The sequence below is a fragment of the Glycine soja genome, chromosome 7, assembly GCF_004193775.1.
Source record: "Glycine soja cultivar W05 chromosome 7, ASM419377v2, whole genome shotgun sequence".
Taxonomy (NCBI): Eukaryota; Viridiplantae; Streptophyta; class Magnoliopsida; order Fabales; family Fabaceae; genus Glycine; species Glycine soja.
The window spans coordinates 46,331,911-46,351,942 of record NC_041008.1 but is presented as its reverse complement, the minus strand read 5'-3'; the positions used below and the strand labels follow the sequence as shown (position 1 = coordinate 46,351,942).

The window sequence follows — 20,032 nt, the reverse complement described above, 5'->3', positions numbered from 1 at the left end:
TGTTATTTTCAGAGATCACGATTTTTTAATTTAGTCTCTCATTCTTGAAAAGTTGCCATTTAATCCTCAGAGTGTATTTCGAAACTACCCTAATTTCCAATATGCAACATTTTTTACATTAACTAACTCATAAGCAAACTTAACTTTAGTCCTTATTATTTTAGTCGAAACTCAACTATTTAACAGTGGCAAACGTTAGTAATTCTACCATGCACCATTTTTTAATTATTCATTTATCTAGTTTTTATACCTTATATTTTTTTTAAAGTAAGTTTTTATACCTTATATATTTTAAGTGTCTAGCAATTTAAAATAATTTTATAACATATCAATAATTATAAATTGAAGGTGCATGTTTGCACCCTCAATTTTAGGGTGCAGGTTAGAAAACGGTGAACATATACAATCACGTCACAAAAAGATGAAACACTATCCCAAGAAAAATATATTTCATCACATTTTTAAAAAAAAAAAATCATTCTCCGCCTAAAATCTTAGTCTTTTGTATGATGAAGAAGAAATATGACAAAAAAGGAAGAAAGAAATAGATGAGAATAAAAAAAATGAGTGTATTTGGTAAAAAAAAAAAGAGAAAATTAAAAAAATGTTACAATATTTTTATAGAGAAAAACAATATATAAAAAATAGGTTGTGCACCAACAATATAAAACAATCTTCATAATAAATTTGTTGACTTTCTATGTAATTTTCTTAAAAATTATACCAATTATGATTTTCAACTATTTTGCATGGTTAAGACATAATCATTAAGCTCTTTCCTATTTCTCATAAACCAAACACTTATTTCCTTTCTTCCAACCAAGCAGACCTAAGTGATTCCTCAATCGAACACACGCCAAAATTGTCTTGGGATAATTTATCCAATTCTCTTCTTTTAAAGACTGGTTAATAAAACTTGCGTAAAAGCATGTACTTCGGGCGATTTACCAAACACATTTTGGACTCCACCGTTTTTAGTGTAACTGATTTTAATATATAAATTAAGCACAGGATGGTAAAGTCGTCTTTTTTCAATTTTATCCGGTGAAGTACAAATATGCTAAAGTCCTAAAGAAACAAATGCAATTATGCCCACGTATAGCTGTACACATTGTTGATTGCCCGAGTCAATTATATCAATTGTGTTGAAAGGATGAACGACATCTACATAAATCATATGCTAAACCTATCCCCTGAACTTATGAAAGGTCATTTAACAGGAATATAGTCCTAAAGAACCCAAAAGTGTCTGCATTTTCTCCTTATAAACGTGGGGATGATTGCTGTTATTTTATACTCTCTACAGGGTGGCTACAAGACATGCTAAGCATATTTATTAGTGTGTTAATAACTAAAGATCTCCAATTTGGCAGTCATCATTCACGCTAACAACTGTACTTGTACCACAGCATCAACTCCGCTGCATTCTTGACAGACAAATAACAATAGCTAAACTGCTCATTGTTCTTTCCCTGAGCTTTTCTTCCCCGTCCTATGTTTCCATTTGCTCTGCATCAATCAAATATCAAATGATCAGCTTAGAGCAAGAAATAAAATAACATGAGTGCTGCAACGGCTGAGTTGTTTACCAGAGGCACATCATCAGAAATCTCAGCAATTGTGTCGTCGTCATCATCATCAGGACTTTTTGATGGCTCTATATGTGATTTCTCCATTTCTCTAGGACTACGGTCAGCTTTGCTGTTATCATGATGCCCTTCAGAATCAAATTCTTGTCCGTTAATATTTTCCCTCAAAGCTCCACTTGATTCATCCACTTCTCTCTCTTCAGAACTACCTTGTGGGACACTTTCCCTATCTTCAGAAAGCCTCCCACTACAATCCTGCTTCTCTTCATCTGATTCTTCTGTATAATGGAAGTTTTTCTCTTTGTTTAGCCTCTTTCCTCTGGAAATTGATTTTGTATTTTTGTTAGATTTCTTCTCCTTTGTCATAATTTCATTGAATCCTCCAGTCAACTCCTCATCTGATCCACCTTGAAAAGAAAATTCGTATAAAAAAGAAACAAGGAAACAAAAATGAAGCACAAGTCTTAACACAATGAGGAAGAATAGTTACCGCAAGTAAATGCAGTAGAGATATTAAAGGTATAATATTCATTTCCAAAGCAAATTAGCAAATTTAACATTCAACCATATCATGTCTTTTAAGATATATTACCGGAGTACATTTCATCCGCTTTAGAGGTTGTAGTCTCTTCAGGATTTGATATCTTTGAAGGCTCTTTGGCATCCTCTTGATGAAAATTATTTTTTGATGCACGTTTCACAGGTTTGCTGGGAGATTGTTTACCATTGATTCTATAAGACAAAATTATACAAATTATAATAAATAGAACATAAAGCAAAATCACAGATGTGCAAAGGATCTCAGATTCCTCCACTCACATTTTTTTTGCCTTTTTACTTTGTGAGCCACTTGAACCTTTATGCTTTTGTCCAGAACTACAAAATATGAAAGTAAACAAGAAAATCAGTACATAAAATGCAGACCACACACTTGATGGGGTACAATACCATGTTAATAAGCTACTATATAGACAATTCGACAACTCCCCTAAAGCAGATAACATGCATTCAATTTAACGTTTAGGTTTTCTAAATGTTAGAATGTATAACCATTTTCTTATTATATTTATAGGGAAAACATATAATCACTCAGGTACAACTAAAAAAAAAACAGTATGCCAAGGAGATACTTACGCTTCAAATGAAGAGAGTTTTATCTTCTGAAAGAAATTTTAAAAAAAATGTGTCAGATATTCAGATTTTAATGGTAATGGATTTTATTGGGAATAAAAAATTTAGAAATACTTCAGAGAAAGGAAGAACAGTAAAGAAAAACCAGAGACCTTGATAGATTTACGGCCCTTGTCAATAAGCTCCCAGCGCTCCTTTTCCAAACGAAGTATTTCTACGTCTCCATCATCATATAATATCTTCCACATGACATGACACAGTAAAATTGTTTCATGATTTTAAGTAATAGTTAATAGATAGCAGGAAGAAAAACTTTGTACCAAATTCTACAGGCAAATTCAGCATCATTCAGCTTACCACATGCTTCCCTTTCAAAGGGTCATAGGACTTGATGGTGCCTCCATAAAATCTACAGAGCATCAAAATACCAACATTAGAACTTCAATTACCGAGAAGGCAAGAGAATAAAATAATAATTTTAGAAGACATACAGAAAGCATCTCAGATGAAGAGCCAGATAGAATGTAACATAAATTTATGCAAACAGATGCAGCATGAAAACACAAAGAAATATAAGAAAGCAGCACAAAAAAGGCTCAGCTGAATTTGCAACGGAAGTCATCTTCAAAAATGTGCACAAAAAGCTTTAAATTAAGGCCATGTTTGGATAAACTTTTCTATAAACACTTTATAGTAGAAGAAAATAAGAAGGAAACATGAAATAAGCTTCTCACATAAGCTAAAATTAACTCATGTTTAAGTTAAAAATCAGCTTTTGGAGAAGCTAATATGAGAAAGCTTCTACCAATTAGCTTATGGGAGCTTATTTCATTTTTTCTTATTTTCTTCTATAAGTTCTTATAGAGAAGTTTATTCAAATAAGGCTTATATATTTTTCATGTGCTCCCTAATAATGACCAAAAGTAACTTATTTTGCTACAGCAACTGATCCCAATAAAGTTTATCATTAGGGCTTACTTCTTATCCGTAGGCCACCAAACTTTAATTCTGCAGCCAATTAGATCTTCGGTATCAATTTCACCTTCCTTTGTCGTGCACTGCACATGGTAAATCAAATCAAACTATATGTTCCAAGGGATTTGCACAAACACAAATTACAACATAGAACAAGGTGGGTAGGGAAAGGGGGTTGGGGGAGCATAAAAGATCCACATGTGATGATTACAAAGGCTAGTAAATAGAGCTTACCTTAGCCAATCCTGAAATACTTTTTCTTTTCCCCTTTTTAGTAGATCCTGTGGAAGACTTGTTATTTTTTCCTACAGTCTTATCACTTTGTTGTGTACTATCAGGACTCTGTAACAGTCAAAAAATAATAAGCAGAAGTCTACGACGTTGATCTATTAGATTCTACATTAGCATAAATATATTTGACAGAGGGATTGTACCATCATGTCATGCTCATCAGGTTTGTTCAACTCATCATTATGGTAACTGTCAGAACCCTTAACTTTTCGTTTTAATGAGGACAATAACAAATCTTTCTCACTTCCTTTGACCATTTTTCTCTGCATGGTTTTGCTATCTGCATCAGGGTTAACTTCTTCATCAAGCGGTAATTTGGGTTGAGGGGAGTCTACTCCTGAAACTCTTCGAGATGCCTTTGATATACTAGTTGATAATCTCAATTTTCCATGAGCAGAGGAAGACCGCCTACGTTTAGGCACCGGAACAGGTGTTGTTTTGCTAGCTTTTCTCTTTTTACCTGTTGCATATTCTGGATCCTTCAGTTCCTTTTTAATCAGAGAATGGTCATGACCGTTACTTGGTTCAAAATTAGTGGGGGTCCCCAAGTTATCCACATTAATTTCTCTGACCATATTTAAGATGTCAAAATCATTTCCAGTCTTTTTTGTTTCAGCTGGCACAGACTTATTCCTTTTCACCTTTTTCCCACTGGTTCCCTGAGATTTTATGTTCTTTAACATCTTTCGCAAAGGTATTTCATTGCCGTCTTTTTCATCATCCTTTGAAGCTTCATCCTCTGCTGATTGGGATTGAACCTGAAACAAAAAGAGCATGATCATACAGTTCAAGAATTAAAAAAAATGAAAGTTGGCATGTAACTTTCCCACTGCATTGAACATACCGTTTCTAGTTCAAGAGATTCAAAGTGAGTCAAGGCACTTTCATCAGCCAACCAGCTTTTAACTTCAGTTACCTGCCAGATATTTCAGAGGCGTTAACAAGCACTATTTTTATTTTTAATTAGAAGTAATCCAAGATCTAATAAATGCCAAAAGTTAATAATGCTGTTTATCTGATTCAAGGAAAAGACAACTACATTAATCCAAGATCTAATAAATGTTAAAAGTTAATAATACTGTTTATCTGATTCAAGGAAAAGACAACTACATTAACTGAGATTTTCTTAGGTTACTGAGAGTAGACTAGATTTTACTTGTAGGGGAGGTAGTGTCATTAAATCATGTCCATATTCCTGAATGAATCCAACTTCATTGCCTATTCAAAAAGAGATGTGATACACATACAATAATTCATACAATTTATTCAACATCATTTTTTGAGTTTATTTCTCTCAATCCCATCATTTATTTATTTATTACATTTCAAACTTCTATGTCTTTTCTCTCTTTCTCTCTATTTGTTGTACATGTATCATTTCTCATTCAGAAAAGAGCCTAAACATAACCACCCTAATCACATCCATCAAGCAATAAGAAGATGCTGAATTGAAAGGCAATATTTTTTCCTGTAACAAAATCACAGAGTTTATATGGCGAAACTCAAGCATCATGCAAATTTAATTTATTAAAAAAATCAAATACCTAATGTTGAGTCAAAATATCAAGTCTACAACATAAGGTGTATAAGTTTAAAATGATTTAATAAGATATAAAATTAGTATATTAAGTTAATATGATGCAAGCAACTACACTGTTATGAAACAGTAAGCACTTTGCACAGAGTATGAACAAGAATAGATAGCATACTGGAAGGAACTACAAAATTTGACCAAAATAAGGAGCATACCAAAGTGTCATCTCCTTCCTTCTCAGATGCTTTGTATAGCAATGGAGGTAGAGAAACCAAATGGGACAATCCTTGAAAATCAACATCCTTCTGAACTAAGCGTTTGGTTATTGCTAAACCAAGCTCACATAATGCATGAGAATTCTGGACATTCATTGATAACAGATGTAAGAATACAGTCTTTAATCACTTTAACTTTTGCAATTTTTAACATGTCAGGGGAAAAAAATTAATTTCAACCTTTGACTTTGATGTGTCAACCACATCTTCAGAATGCTTGATCCTCAGAAAGATAGAAGTGATGGTAGATATAACTTCCTTCTCTTTGTCAGTAGTTACTTCTGACTTGGCATCTTCATCTCTTTGCAGTAGCATTGACAATATTAGGTGCAACTGCCTGAAAATTCAGAACAAAATATAAATTCAGAAACAATGAGCATTACCAACCTTGTACATTTTGAGGTTTGATAAATTTGTGTGCATCAGACTTCTTGCATTCCTCATTCATATTTCAAATCAACATCATAAACACGTATTTGAGAAGTACAACAAATCAGTAAAACAGACACATGTAGGCATCAAATCCAAATAATATAAGAAATAGTTTGGAACCTTTAAAAATGTGTTCAGACAGGTTATATTATAAGCTTACTGTGGCACCAAACTAAGATTCCGACAAGCTTACCATATTATGTGAAATAATACAGTGCAGTTAAGTATATGCATAAAGGCAAACTATTTAGAAGGCGTCAATTTAATAAGCATGTGGCATTCTTCATACCATTCAAATTTAAACTGCAGATATTCAAATATTAGCATTTCATACATTAAAATGTCATAAAATCACTAGACATAACACTAACATTTATGAATTACCAAAAGTAAACTAAAGCTCCTCCATCCCTTCTTTCCTAGGTCTCTCTTGAATCTTTTCACACCCATTTTTACAAACAAAGACTTTATTAAGAAGAGAAGAGAAAGATAAAAAGGTAAGAGGATAACAAAAGCATTAGAATAAAAGATGTCATAAAGAAGAAGAAAAAGACCAAACATGCACAACACAGCATGCCTCTCTGTAAATCTTTCAGAGACACTTTCCTAAAAAGACCATTAGCTATACACCATAGAAGCAAGAAGAACTGCTCAATCCCAAATGAACTCAAGACTGCTGTCCAGAGAAGATTCTAGCATCGCTTTTCACACACTATTAAAAGAGTATCCAAATAATGCATCATTGCATCCAGCATAGAGATGTCTTGTGTGGGTAAGATGGTACCGGTATATATCATCATATGCTCCAACATCCTTGCAATAATCAACATTGGGACATGAATTGTGAGCAAGTGCATGAACTAGGTATGGAAGAATGTATTCAGGGTAAGTGGTCAAGGAATTTGCATCTGATTGCACAGAAAGTTGCCGTGCCTTCAACTGGTGGTGCATTTGAATAATGTCAAAGAGGTTCTGTTTACCCTGCATTAACAGAAAGTGGCCATCACAAAAACACAAAATTTTGAATACAAAGCAAAGAAAATTTACAACTGTGAAAAAACAACGAATCAACAACTTACCTCTGCAAACTCGTCAGGCTTGGATCCAAATATGTTGAATAAGAAAGCACACCCGTATTTGGCATCCAAAAGGCGGTCTTTGATATATTGGTGAATTTTACTCAAGAAAATCTTCTTAGCTTGAGGAAAACTAATCTACAAAACTCAAAAGGAAACCATGAGAAGCAGTTATTCCCACATTTGACTGAAAATTTTAACAAATTAATTCCTCCATTTAAATATGAATAGAAGTAGTCTTTTATCTTGAAAATAATGCAATGAAAAAACAATAAATGCTCAAGAGGAAATTAAGTAAACAAGAAGACACAGCCCACCTCAGACACCCTTAAAGTTAAGTGAAAAAGATCAACAGGTATCTTGTGATCCCAAAGTCTAGACAAACGAAGAACTGCCTTCGCAGAAGCAAGCTTCAAATGGGCCTTATCAACTGAACTGCAAGTAAGCATAAATGAGTATATAGTATTTAAACCCATGGCCCAATTTTAAATTAATTAATTAAAATATACTCTGAACCTGATATATATATATATATATATATACCTTGATTTTAAATCCTTTGATATTTCACCATACAATAAAATATTCCTAAGGATATCCAGAAGCCTATCAATGTCTGGACGAACATGAGCATCTTTGACTGGCAAGTAGCTCTTTACAAATGTTTTAATGCCATATATCTACAGTAATGAAAGAAAAAGAAGTGGGGGCAGAGAGAAATAGAGAAAATAAGATGTTAAAAAAAGAAGCCAACTTACAAGCATTTTCTTATCTATCAAATTACAGAACAAAAATATAACCAAAAGTATCTTAAACAGAGTTGACTATTCTTCCTACTAACCTTCAACATACAAAGACCACTTTTATCATCCCAAGATGTTTTCATGTTATCTTCTTTCTGAAACAGCAAGGCACGCGTTTAGATGAAAATCAATTGTTTCCATGCTTATTTCACAAATAAGCACACTATTTAAAACAGATTTGAAAGGCTTACACTATCACTTTTTAGAATCTTGTTTAGTATAAATTCTTCAATTTCATTCTCTCTGGTTTCATAGACAGGCATTGCTGTCTGCGCAATACACCCCAGAGACTGAAGTACTGCAGGCAGATGTGTTTTATCTTCCAGCATATCTACAAGTCTCTGCAAATAAGGCAACAAGAATCAGAATGAAGGCAACAAAATGCACAAGACTCCCATCTAGTGGGTTTTGGAGAGAGTAGACATAGGCAGCCTTATCACTGAAAGCAGAGAGGCTGTCTCCAGAATTTGAACCCGAGACCTCCAGGTCACAAGGCAGCAACATTACCATCACGCCAAGGCTCATCCTCTGACAAAAATCAGAATAATAAATTGTGTGCTTAAAATAAATTAATCAACTAGATGAAACCTTGTATAGAACAGAGAGAGACTTGAGGCCATCATCCTTTGTTATTGCAGCCAGTGCATGGACAGCATACTTTGCCTGCCTCCGACTGCCTTCTAAACATAGTCTCTCCAATATAAGGTCTACAGAACTGCATCAAACAAGGAAATGGTAAGAAAACTATACAAGAAAATGCATTTAAAAGGTTAACAATTTTAATAGTAGCACCTTGATGTGACGGCAAGTTGTTCACGAATAGTACCACCAGCCTTTGCTAAAACATTCAGAACACCTTCCTGAATTGTATCATTATTATCTTTCAGTAAATTCACCAGCTCCTCTTCACTGCCACGAAGGAGCAATGGACTGAAACGAGCAATTATCTGCAATTTACAAGTCAACCTGGTAGTTAAAATTATTATTCTATTATTCTTAATTATCATGTCCAAAGTGACTCAAGCGATACCACTGCTTCATAGCAAATTAAACAACATTAAATTATTGGAGAGAGATATTAAAAAATAAAAAGCAACAAAACTTGTGACACTTAATGAAAACCATTTTTGGGCCCTCTCCTATCAGCTTAAACAATTAGGATGAACTGGTTCTATGGCATTGTATCAAAGCCTCTCCAAGGTTAAGAGTTCAATCCTAGTCACATTAAATTAAATTTCACTCCACTTTAGAGGCAGGTTTGAGCTTTGTTCACACTGAGCTTGAAGGGCTTTAACCATTCCTAGGCGTTCTCCTAACAACTTAAGCATATGGAATGATTGGTACTTGACAGACACAATGACTGAGCTCATAATTCCAATTAATCAGTATCAAGCAAAGACATAAATTCTTGCTTTGCCATCACTATAAGCAAAAGCTGTGAAGTATTTTGTTTATAATTCATAGATGAATGTTAAATAACAGAGCAAAAAACAAAGCTGAATAACATGTTCTTACCACCAACATATTCATGCAAGATTGTGTACGCTGAGCATTTTCTGCAGATTTTTTAGCTATTATTTCTAAAAGAATTGTTTTTACATGCTCCTTGTTAAAAAGCAAACAAGAGCACTTCACAGAGAAGGTATTCAGAAACTCATAGAGACAATGTTTTTCTCCAAGTATTTTAAGCAATTCATCCTGCAAACAAAAAAAAAATAGGTAAAATCAGTAAAGAACAAACTACAAGCTACAGCATCTTTCTTTCTTTATGAGAAAATAAAAAAGACTATGTTTGTCAGAATCATAACAATGCGATTATCTTTTAAATGTTGAAACTTGTAATTTTGTTCCTTATCATAGGCCCCTAAAAGTAAATATCTGTTTGGAATTATGGTACTAAATGTATGCAGTTAATCTTATTGCCATTTGGCACTTATAAGAAAGGTTCATAATGGCTTCAGAAAAGAAGATACTTAGACAGACTTATCAACATCAAATTCTGAATCGCATTAAATTGTTTGTGTTTAAAGAAGAACCGGTTAAAAACAATATGCATTATGTAATGCAGGTTAGCACTAGATTACTCTGTTGACAATGGCTGGTACCCACAGGCAGAGAGAACGAATAATTACTCAGATTGATAGCCAAAGAAGTAAAAACAAATGAAGGTCATAGATTATTGGCAGTACAATGAAAGGTAACAATTAATGATAGTGCCAGAAAAGAATTGAAATCAAACACATTCATGGAGAAAATGATCACCCAAATTCATGGCAAGTTAACAAGGGATATATATCGCAGGAATTGAGCATTGAGTTCAAAGTTTTAGCTCTCATATCTTCATAGATTGGTGCACTGTTCACATACAGTTTGTAACCATGATTTCCCAAATAAGTACCCCCAATAGCATATCTATTAGCTACTGGTAATTTTACCCGGTAGGCCCGAGATTGATGGAGGCTCGTATTTGGATCAACAAGATTTGTCAAAATCTTCCAGATATTAGCATCTTTTAATTGATCCAGAATCTGGAAACTCTCTTCAGCTTTTATGGGGTCAGCAAACGAACGGGACATTACTTTGAAACAGAAAACAATCTTCTTTTGGACCTCGGGAATATCTTTATCCTGCATTTAAATGAGAATCAATTACTTTTTCTCATCAAATTTCCTTTGAGAATTTCATTCCAATCTCCAACATCAAATACCTGACTCATCTTCCTCAAAGACAGATACTTCTGCATCTCTTGTTGTAACCTGCTAACAAAGAGGTTTAGTTAAAAGGGAAACTTTTATTGCTCACTCATGTTGAGACACCAGAGTTGAATAAGCCATTAGTCCATGACAAAAATCAATCAAGCTTACCTTTGTTTTTGCTCCAGTATCTTTTCAAGAGCCTTTACCTCCACTTTATCAAATCCAGAGAAAATCCCAATCCAATGTTTAACAATATCACTGATTGAAAATTCTACAGGAAACAGGGACCCACAGAGAACAGATTCAATTATATCAGATCTGCAAAAAGAAACAAAATAGAGAAACCCCATTGATTAGAACAACTCTAATGCTGTCAAAAAATAAAAATAGAAAAACCAATTTAGCACTTGAAAAAACATGCAGAAACTGGAACAAGTTATGCTATTGAGCATTGACAAAAAACCCAAGTCAACAAACTACAGCATGGAAATCATTGACCTTATGTAGCACTACAATAGAGTGAACTTAGGTATTCTGTGCAGTACAGATTTTTAGAATCATAAGAACTTTTCTTGAAAGGCATAATATTTTCTAATAAATATTATACAAAAATAAATAAAATCCATAATATAATCAATATGAAAATACAGAATAATATTAAAGTTTATGTATACTATCATCCAATCATGCTTAGCCAAACCATTATAAAAGTTTGATTTTCATAAATCACTACTACTAAAATGGGGTCATACTCTTCTCATGATTTACCAATTTTACACTCACAGTAACAAGGTTATATGCTTTATCAAATATACTGGTTCTTTGTGTATTTGAGATTCAAGCTCAAATTTGGGGATGGGCGGAAATACACTAAATATTACAATGACCAGCATGACATATAAAAGGTCATAAAAATATATTTTTGATCCCCATACAAGACTTATTTTTAAATTGGTCCCTACATGACAAAAGGTTTTCAATCTAGGACATATATGTACAATCTATCATTATATTTTATATACAGGGACCAGATTATATATTCTGGTGACTATACATGAGAATCATTTTCAATTTGTTCCCTATAATCATATTGTAACTCCAACAAACAGTATTATAACATACAGTGATCACCTGTTTGAAAACAATTGTACATATGGGACTAATTTTAAAAGAAAAAAACAATCATATAGGAACCAGTTTGAAATGGAGTCATGTATAAGGACCAAAAATATATTTCAAACAATATAAACATAACTCTGCCCTAAAAAAATAGGAATTTGTGGTTAGATGATTAATTAAAATGTTAATTATTCTCTCTGCTTTCTCTAAATAAAAATTTGCTTATATAGAAAAAAATGGATTGATAAATTAAAACTAACATATACATTTCACTTGGTTTGATAATTATTGGGTACTCATCTCAAGTGAAAAAACTACTCAATTTTCTACTAGAATCTGGGGTAATCAAACTTTACAGTACATAGCCTTGGTTGGATTGAATAAATATTTTAGTTTATGTAATACAATACTTCATTTCTTTTAGTAAATAGTTCAAATCAATTTGCTAAACAAGTGTTTCCACTTGTTGGCTACTAAAATAGGTTTCAAAAGAAGGTCGGCCCTTACTATATTATAAACACAAAAAACAACATTAAAGAATAAGATGATCATGATGCAAATAAGGGCAAAGGTGATAAAGAATATAGCACAAGTGTTTCACCGGAAATCTTTATCATAAAAACATCTAAGGATCTTCCCAGGAATCCAGTTGTATTCATTAGGATTGACATTGTCACTGCTCTTCTCACAAGCAACTCTATACACTTCAGTTAATCTCTCCATTGTATACTTTTTAACAAGTAGCTGCAAATGCAAAGCAAAATGATGAATTGAGATATTGTATTAAAATTATCAATCGGTTAATTAAGATATAGAAACAAAAACAAAAATTTAGAGGTATACATACAGATTTATCACGAAGCCGTTCTGCAACAAGTTTCACAGTTTCAAGTGGAACAGCATTTAGGGCATGACATGCCACATCGCAGATAACAGCTACAACTTGCTTTCGAACATTTTCATCGAAATCCAGCAACCGTTCACAAAGGGCAGCTAAGTTTGATTCAATTAAAATCAGCAGATAAAGGACAACAATAAAAGGCAACAAAGAAACTTTAGACTGACTGGACGAACAAGTGTTTTCATGCACTCACATATTATTTGAGGAGCTTCAGCTCTGAAAGGATTTAACAGCAGACAGTTCCTTACATGCTCAAGGACCGACATGCGAACGTCAACAACTCTATCAGTCAATCTCTTCAAAAATTCTGAAAATATAGACTGAAATGCTTCGGGAATGGAAGATCCAGGAAGAGAAATTATGTCACCAACCAAGTTCATAGCTTTCAAACGGATTTCCAGCTGGTCGGTCTACAAATTTCCAAATTACAAGTGAGAATCCAGACTATTTTGCTAAACTCATGAACAAAAAAATGAATAAAAAAGCTAAGGTGACTTTAATATTACAACTTCATACATTACAAAACTCAGAACCTCCACAAAGTATAACATATAAATTAAACCTGAAAAAAATCATTATCATAGCAATAAGGTTATTATAATGGAAATAAATGGCACTGCTTAAAAAGACACGAGCCATCAATTTTAGCATCCAACCCCTAATTAGGAAGGTGTACAACAGGAGAAATAAGGAAGGGCCCATTTAACTGGGTCTTGTCAGCATATTTATTAATAGTACGCAACCTATGGCAGCATATGTCGTAATGTGGCTGGAGACAGCCATGGCTAAGGGATAGTGTTGCAGTTTCATAGAGTGGCTGCCACACCAGATTTCACACTTGAAATCACATCATTATGTGTAATGTTGTCAAAATCATGAGTAAGATCGTAAACTTGCTGATCTTGCACTTATTAAGGGCTCTTACATGCTGAAACAGAGCATTAACGTAGTGTAACCAGAGTGAAATCACTCGAATTTGTAGGATTGTGGGTTCAGCAATCTTTTGCAAGCAAATTTGGCTTATTGCAACTGGTTTAACAGGTCAGGTTTTGCATCTCAATTTCACAAAACAACCCTGTTACATCCGATCTTCCACCCCCTTCCTGATCTAAGATAGGATCTCGATTTTAACAACATTGACTACAACTGTCACAGCCGTGATTGGTGACATGAGGGCTAAAAAACCTTAGCCCTTAATTGAATTTAGGGATAATTTCATCATTGATCCGTTTTTTCATTAGATAGAGTATGAAACCCTTCCAAACAGGCTAAATCACACACTACTCTTACAGATCTCTCCTCTGTGCAAAGCAAACAATCTGAATCAGATCTCCAAGGTGCATTTCCAGCCAACCCACAACCTACAGATCTTCAGCACACTGTTTTGTGGTCTCTATTCTATTCATGTCCTTAGGCTCCACATCAAAGAAGAAGAGTCTATGCAGTCTCTATTCTATTCATGTCTTTAGGCTCCACATCAGGGAAGAAGAGTCTATGCAGTCTCTGTTCACATAGGTAGTTCTTGTTATGCTTTTGTTCTTTTTTAATTTTTATATTACTTGACCCTTGTTATTTATTTCTATCATAGGTTTAAAATTGTGACTTTTAATTATTAATTATGAATATGACTTTAATTTAAGATAAATTTTTATTTGAACATTTATATATGTATATTAAATTATCTAATTTACATCAATAAAGTTCTTGTTCTTTATCTGTATCTATACTCTAACATCAGTCAGGAAGACAACTAGACAATTAAATTATTACTAATTACCACTACTAATTACCAGTAGCTCTCCAGTCACGTAAGGGAGAATTCTAGACAGGATCTGAGGAGCACAGCAATACAGATCATAGATAATTCCATGGTATTCGACTTGACTGTTCACTGGCTTGCTATCTCCAGAAATTAATGATAGTAAAAATTGTTTAATGATGGGTTCAAGTTTTCCTGCACATTGTTGTATGACATTCATAGCCAGCCTCCTTGCAGCCATATTAACACCCTGGAATTAAAATTTAACATCATCAAGTTTATTTAATAATATTAGAGCAGCAAGAGAATCAGCTATCTGCATTTAACAGGAAAATGAATTTACAAAAGAAATACTTACTTTTTTTTCACGACCTAATTTAGATAGTAGAATAGATAAAAGATCATCACGGACATCCTCACTCTCTTCTAAGAGAACCACCATTATAGTTTGCATGGATGACAGAACACTTTCAGGATGATCATCTCTAAGCATGAAACAAAATATATAGGCACCATCATTAATACAAAAATAAAATAAACATAGAAAACATGACATACAAGAAATGGCCAAGTCATATCTTCTTAATTCTCACCTCATTGTAACACTTTAAAGTTTCAACAAAAACAACAACAATCAAGCCGCTTATCCAACCAACTAGGTGGACTGTTTATAAAGCAAGACATCATGAGTAACAAGAGGAATAAACATAGAAAATCTGACATACAAGCGATGGTTAAGTCATATCTTCTCAATTCTCACTTCAATGTCTAACACTTTAAAGTTTCAACAAAAACAACAACAACAATCAAGCCTTATCCAACTAGGTGTTTATATACCAAGAAATCACTTGCCTCTCAACACATTGCATTCCAAGACAAAGAGAAAAAATTATCAACAAAAGTCTTATCCCACTAGGTGAGGTGGGCTAAAAGAGAATAAAAGGATAAAAAAAAACTACAAATTATCTAGTTTGCAATCTTAGGAGTGAATATCAGATCACCCGTATTTATTACTTAAAATTAGCACACACATCTCATCATTCAATAAAGACTTCATGATAAACAAACCTGGCAACCACGAAGAAAATACTGAACATTTCATGTACCAGATCATTGCATTCAAGATCCAACATCACAACACATGATCTATATTTCGCGAGAGTCTCCAATATAACAACTCTCCGGCCAAAGGATGGACCATTGGTATCACTTAGACCACGAAAAGTGCCAACAATCAACTGAAAGATATCCTGCAATGAGGGTCATCAGGACAAAAGATAATTGTAAATTATGATCCCAACCTTTTCTTGGCTGAAAATGATTGTATTTTTAATTAGTAAAAAAGAAAACAAGCTGTAATTAGATAATCTGAGTAAATGAAATGAACCTTTAGAATTTCATCACTGTAGGGAGCTTCAGGTGCAGTGATCCGAGTTATCTCACAAACACAAGTTGCTACTAGAAGCTTGACATCCCTATCTTGGTGCTTCAGCAATTCTGGCTTAACAATTGCATTAAAAAATGGCTTCATTGACTCCAATGTTGATGTCGAAGGTGACTGGTCCAACTCTGCAAGGCATGTGGTTGCTTGCTGCATATGAAAAAATATTGAAGGGTGAGGTGGATTAGCAATTACCAACCTAAAAGCCTAAGACTAGATCCATGTGAAACCTAGTAATCCAACTCCGGTAAACAACCCCTTCAATATCCAATGCATATAAACATGAATGTTGCAATCCCTCATTTACACTTCTTCCTTCCCATTTCAAATTCTTTCCTTCCATTCCATTCTAAATCACATACATGAATGTTGGATGGGAAAGAAGAAGTGTAAATGGCAAGTTAGTTTTATCAGTATTATCATTATCCAAAATATAGACAACTTATTAATATAATATAGTACCGCACAAGATAATTAAACGTCCAGTTTGACAGATTCTCCTATACACAAGTTCCGCAACCATTCAAAAGTTGCCCTAACTAAATAGATTCTCATCCAAATCAACAAAAATCTCTCTCACCTCAAACATAGTAAATCTACTGATTGTTCTTTTCAATCAAAGAACAAACATAAGAAGCAATAAACACGGCGGAAGCAAAGGCCACCAAGGCATTGAGCTATAAAATAAAAATATACTTTCCTAAGAACACAAATCAGCTGAAAAGAGAAATTGCGACTCTATTTTCCTTTTGTTCCCGTTAGCGACTCAGCAGCAACCAAACAGGAAGTAAACAACAAGACAAAAAAAAAAGAGAAAACAAAATCTTCAATTGGAAAAGGCTAAAAAGATGAGGAGAATTGGGGAATTAAAATGCAAAACCTTCAAGAGCTTGACGAGAGCGTCTTTGGAGGTGGGAAGGGTCTCGAGCTTGGATCCCAGCTCCTTCAGTTGCAACTGAGCCATAATTCCTGGCTTGAATAGACGGCGGTGTCGTTTCACTGCTCTTTCTTCATGGACGGACTTAGAAGCAGCGAAGAGAATAGAACAGAAAAGAAAAGAAAAAGGGTTTTGGCTCCGCTCCGATGTTTATGGTTTCTTCGGTCCACTCGCCTTCCAATCTTCGAACACCGAACCGAACTTAACTCCAAAATCCCCCTGCTTTTTTTACATATAGTAATATAGTAATTCAATTAATTACTCAAGCATGCCGCGTACACCATATCTTTCCCTAGTGATATTTTCGGATCTTTCCTTCTTCCTTTTTTTTTTAAAATCTTTCTTGCACTTGCATTCGCACCCGTCGATGCGGTCAGCAATCATAAGTCCATGTTTATCTGTTTAAAAAACTTTCTTTTTTTTAAATCTCTCAAAAAATATCTCAACAGATGAGTTAACATAAATTATCACAAGCTTTAGGTTAAAAATACTTACAAATTATATTAATGTATTTCTTAAATTAAACATATCGATTATCAATTTTTTCATAAGATTATTATTAAAAAATAAAATATATTTGTAATTTATTAAAATAGTTTATCAAATATTTCTTACAAACTATATATTTTATATTTATTAATATTTAAATAAGAAAAATAAATAAAATAATTAACTTAACTCTAAAATCATTAAAATAATCATAATAATAATTAAAAAATCATATTTATATAATTTCTAATTCACTTAATCAATATGAATATGAAGTAAGAAAAAAAAATATGATCAAACATTTATTTTTATTTTCAAGACTATTTTTCTTATATAATAAATAAATATTTGTTTCAACGTTTAAAAAAAATTACTTCATTTAACTCTCATATATATATATGTATGTATATATGTATGTGTCTGTCACCATCATCCTTTTTTATTCGAAGTCACTATCATCCTTTTGTTATAACATGTTAAGTATCTAACATATTATTCAATTGTTATGAGAAAACATGTTTAAATGTATCTCATGACATCAGTAAATATCAACAAATTATTTTTCAAACTTTTTAAATTTATAAAAACTAAAATTAAAAAAATGACTAAAATAAAATATCATATTTCATCAGAACTAAAAAACATATAAATTTTTCTTTTTAAATAAACTGAAGTATAATGACGCTACTCTAGTAGACCCTTCATTTGCATTGGTTGATCATGTGATGTGGCGTCAGTTCTGAAACAATGCATTTCATCACTTCACAGACAGATTAAGTACCCCTTCTTTATTTAAAAATAAAAATAAAAACTTCTTTCCAAAAAAAAAACAATTTATTTAAACTTAACTATTTGAATTCCATTGAGTTACTGGACAGATTATAAGATGTATCTCCAGATTTCTGAAATCATTCTTGTATTATTTTCCTTAATTTGTATCTACAGTATGGAAAAAAAATAAATGGCTTATTATGAAGCGTAATCCAATTCCAAGAGTTACCTGCACAAGATGTTTAATTAGTAGGTTCATTAATATTTTTCCTTCGTATTATAATTTTTACGTGAATGGTAATGTTGTATTCCTGTTCGGACGTTCTTGAAAATTGTTAAATGTACATTCTATTTTTTGTGTGTATAAGAAGAAAGAGAAATAGAAATAAAACAAATAATAGATGTGATAAATAATACAATAATTTCTTTTTATAGAAGAAGAAAAGACAATAAATGAAAGGAAAAAAAGCAAAAGAAAAACAATTACAAACATGAAAATTAAGACTATTTTAAAAGCGTTGAAATCATGTTGAACGAAAAAAAATTATTCCAATGCATGCAAGAACGCCAAAATAACTTGGTGATGCTTTTCCATTACATTACCTTTAAGCATACACAAACACACAGAATGTATATACTATATAACATCAATATTGAGGGCAATACTCGTTCCTCTAGGAAGATTGTTAAGGATTTGCAAATATTTAGAGAATAATCAACTTTAGCTAGATATTCAACTCAAGAATTATATTTCCTACAAGTTGTCATTTAACACAAATGTAATATTTAATTGATTCACAATGGAGACTTAAATATATCTTGTGTTTCCTTAAATTTGGGATAATGTTTGTTTGGTCTTTTAAATTAAAAATTAGGTTAAATATTCACTACGTGTAATTCGCGGAAAAATGCGTCTCTAAAAGATAAAAATATAAAATTTAGTTCTTGAAAGTGTAAAAAATTGCAACAAATATATCAGTTTGTCACCATTAATAAAATTGTTTACGTGAGACGGAACGTAGGAACATATTTATTATAATATTTTTTGAATTTTTGTCTTCCACCCTGCTGACAAATGTAATATATAATATATACCTCAAATATGAAAAAATTCCTCTGAATAAACCTTATGTGCTTTCACCCGAGACAATACTTATTATACATAATATGAATAAAATAAAAATAGTTATTAACAAATAAATAATCCAAATAAATTTAAATAAAAATGTAATAATATTCAAACTAATACAAATGTTAACTTAAAAAAAATTAATAAAGAGATTTATTATTTGTCTTTGGGATATACAGTTGTATCTCTCACAAATTTAAGAGTTACAGTGATCTTGCATTCCATCTGGCATAATGTGACAGAGTACGTAGTAAAGATTAATAATTAATTGAAAAAATAAAAAATTTCAAGAAATAAAAGACTTTCATTTTTTTTAAAATGGTAACTCAATTTTTTTATATCATAAAACTAAAAAAATTTATTTTATTTTGGAAAATAAGTAGTTATATTGACTAATTAAAAAATAATTAACAATTTGATAGATGGATAAATAGATAGATAATCAAAGTATAAGAGTTCAAATTTTAAACTCTATTTTACTGTTTTTTAATCCATTTTTTCCTAGTTTCTCTCCTATACAATCCATTATTAACGTTCAGATATATTTGTCGTACGTATTTTGTCACGTGAGTGAAAAAAGAAAAAGTCAAAAAAAATATTATGACAAATATGTCCCTATGCTGACAATCTACACAATCATTATAAGAACAAATTTATCTTTATGTGTTACGTAGGCTATTTTAT

General features: G+C 32.4%; 1 protein-coding gene across 3 annotated transcripts; it reads right to left on the bottom strand.

The window, feature by feature from the left end:
* Nucleotides 1–1,013: 1,013 nt before the first annotated feature.
* On the bottom strand, nucleotides 1,014–17,286 carry LOC114420241 (sister chromatid cohesion protein PDS5 homolog A-like). Of its 3 annotated transcripts, XM_028386147.1 has the most exons (34): nucleotides 16,903–17,284; nucleotides 15,969–16,172; nucleotides 15,650–15,831; nucleotides 14,940–15,066; nucleotides 14,613–14,831; nucleotides 13,194–13,232; nucleotides 13,016–13,073; nucleotides 12,769–12,914; nucleotides 12,523–12,665; nucleotides 10,971–11,120; nucleotides 10,814–10,862; nucleotides 10,542–10,733; nucleotides 9,622–9,804; nucleotides 8,899–9,053; nucleotides 8,695–8,821; nucleotides 8,298–8,447; nucleotides 8,145–8,201; nucleotides 7,847–7,983; nucleotides 7,621–7,738; nucleotides 7,307–7,441; nucleotides 7,012–7,208; nucleotides 5,976–6,132; nucleotides 5,736–5,879; nucleotides 4,831–4,902; nucleotides 4,130–4,744; nucleotides 3,930–4,037; nucleotides 3,699–3,778; nucleotides 3,078–3,129; nucleotides 2,873–2,959; nucleotides 2,724–2,749; nucleotides 2,409–2,465; nucleotides 2,182–2,321; nucleotides 1,590–1,996; nucleotides 1,014–1,509 (listed from the first exon to the last, which is right to left on the bottom strand). In XM_028386147.1, exons 1-34 carry the CDS (start codon nucleotides 16,984–16,986, stop codon nucleotides 1,459–1,461), a joined length of 4,848 nt encoding a protein of 1,615 aa, XP_028241948.1. In that variant the 5' UTR covers nucleotides 16,987–17,284; the 3' UTR covers nucleotides 1,014–1,458. The 3 variants fall into 3 exon arrangements, with proteins under 3 accessions (XP_028241948.1, XP_028241947.1, XP_028241946.1); XM_028386146.1 differs by having other exon boundaries at nucleotides 1,590–1,987; nucleotides 13,016–13,232; nucleotides 16,903–17,286; XM_028386145.1 differs by having other exon boundaries at nucleotides 13,016–13,232.
* Between the last annotated feature and the right edge of the window lie 2,746 nt (nucleotides 17,287–20,032).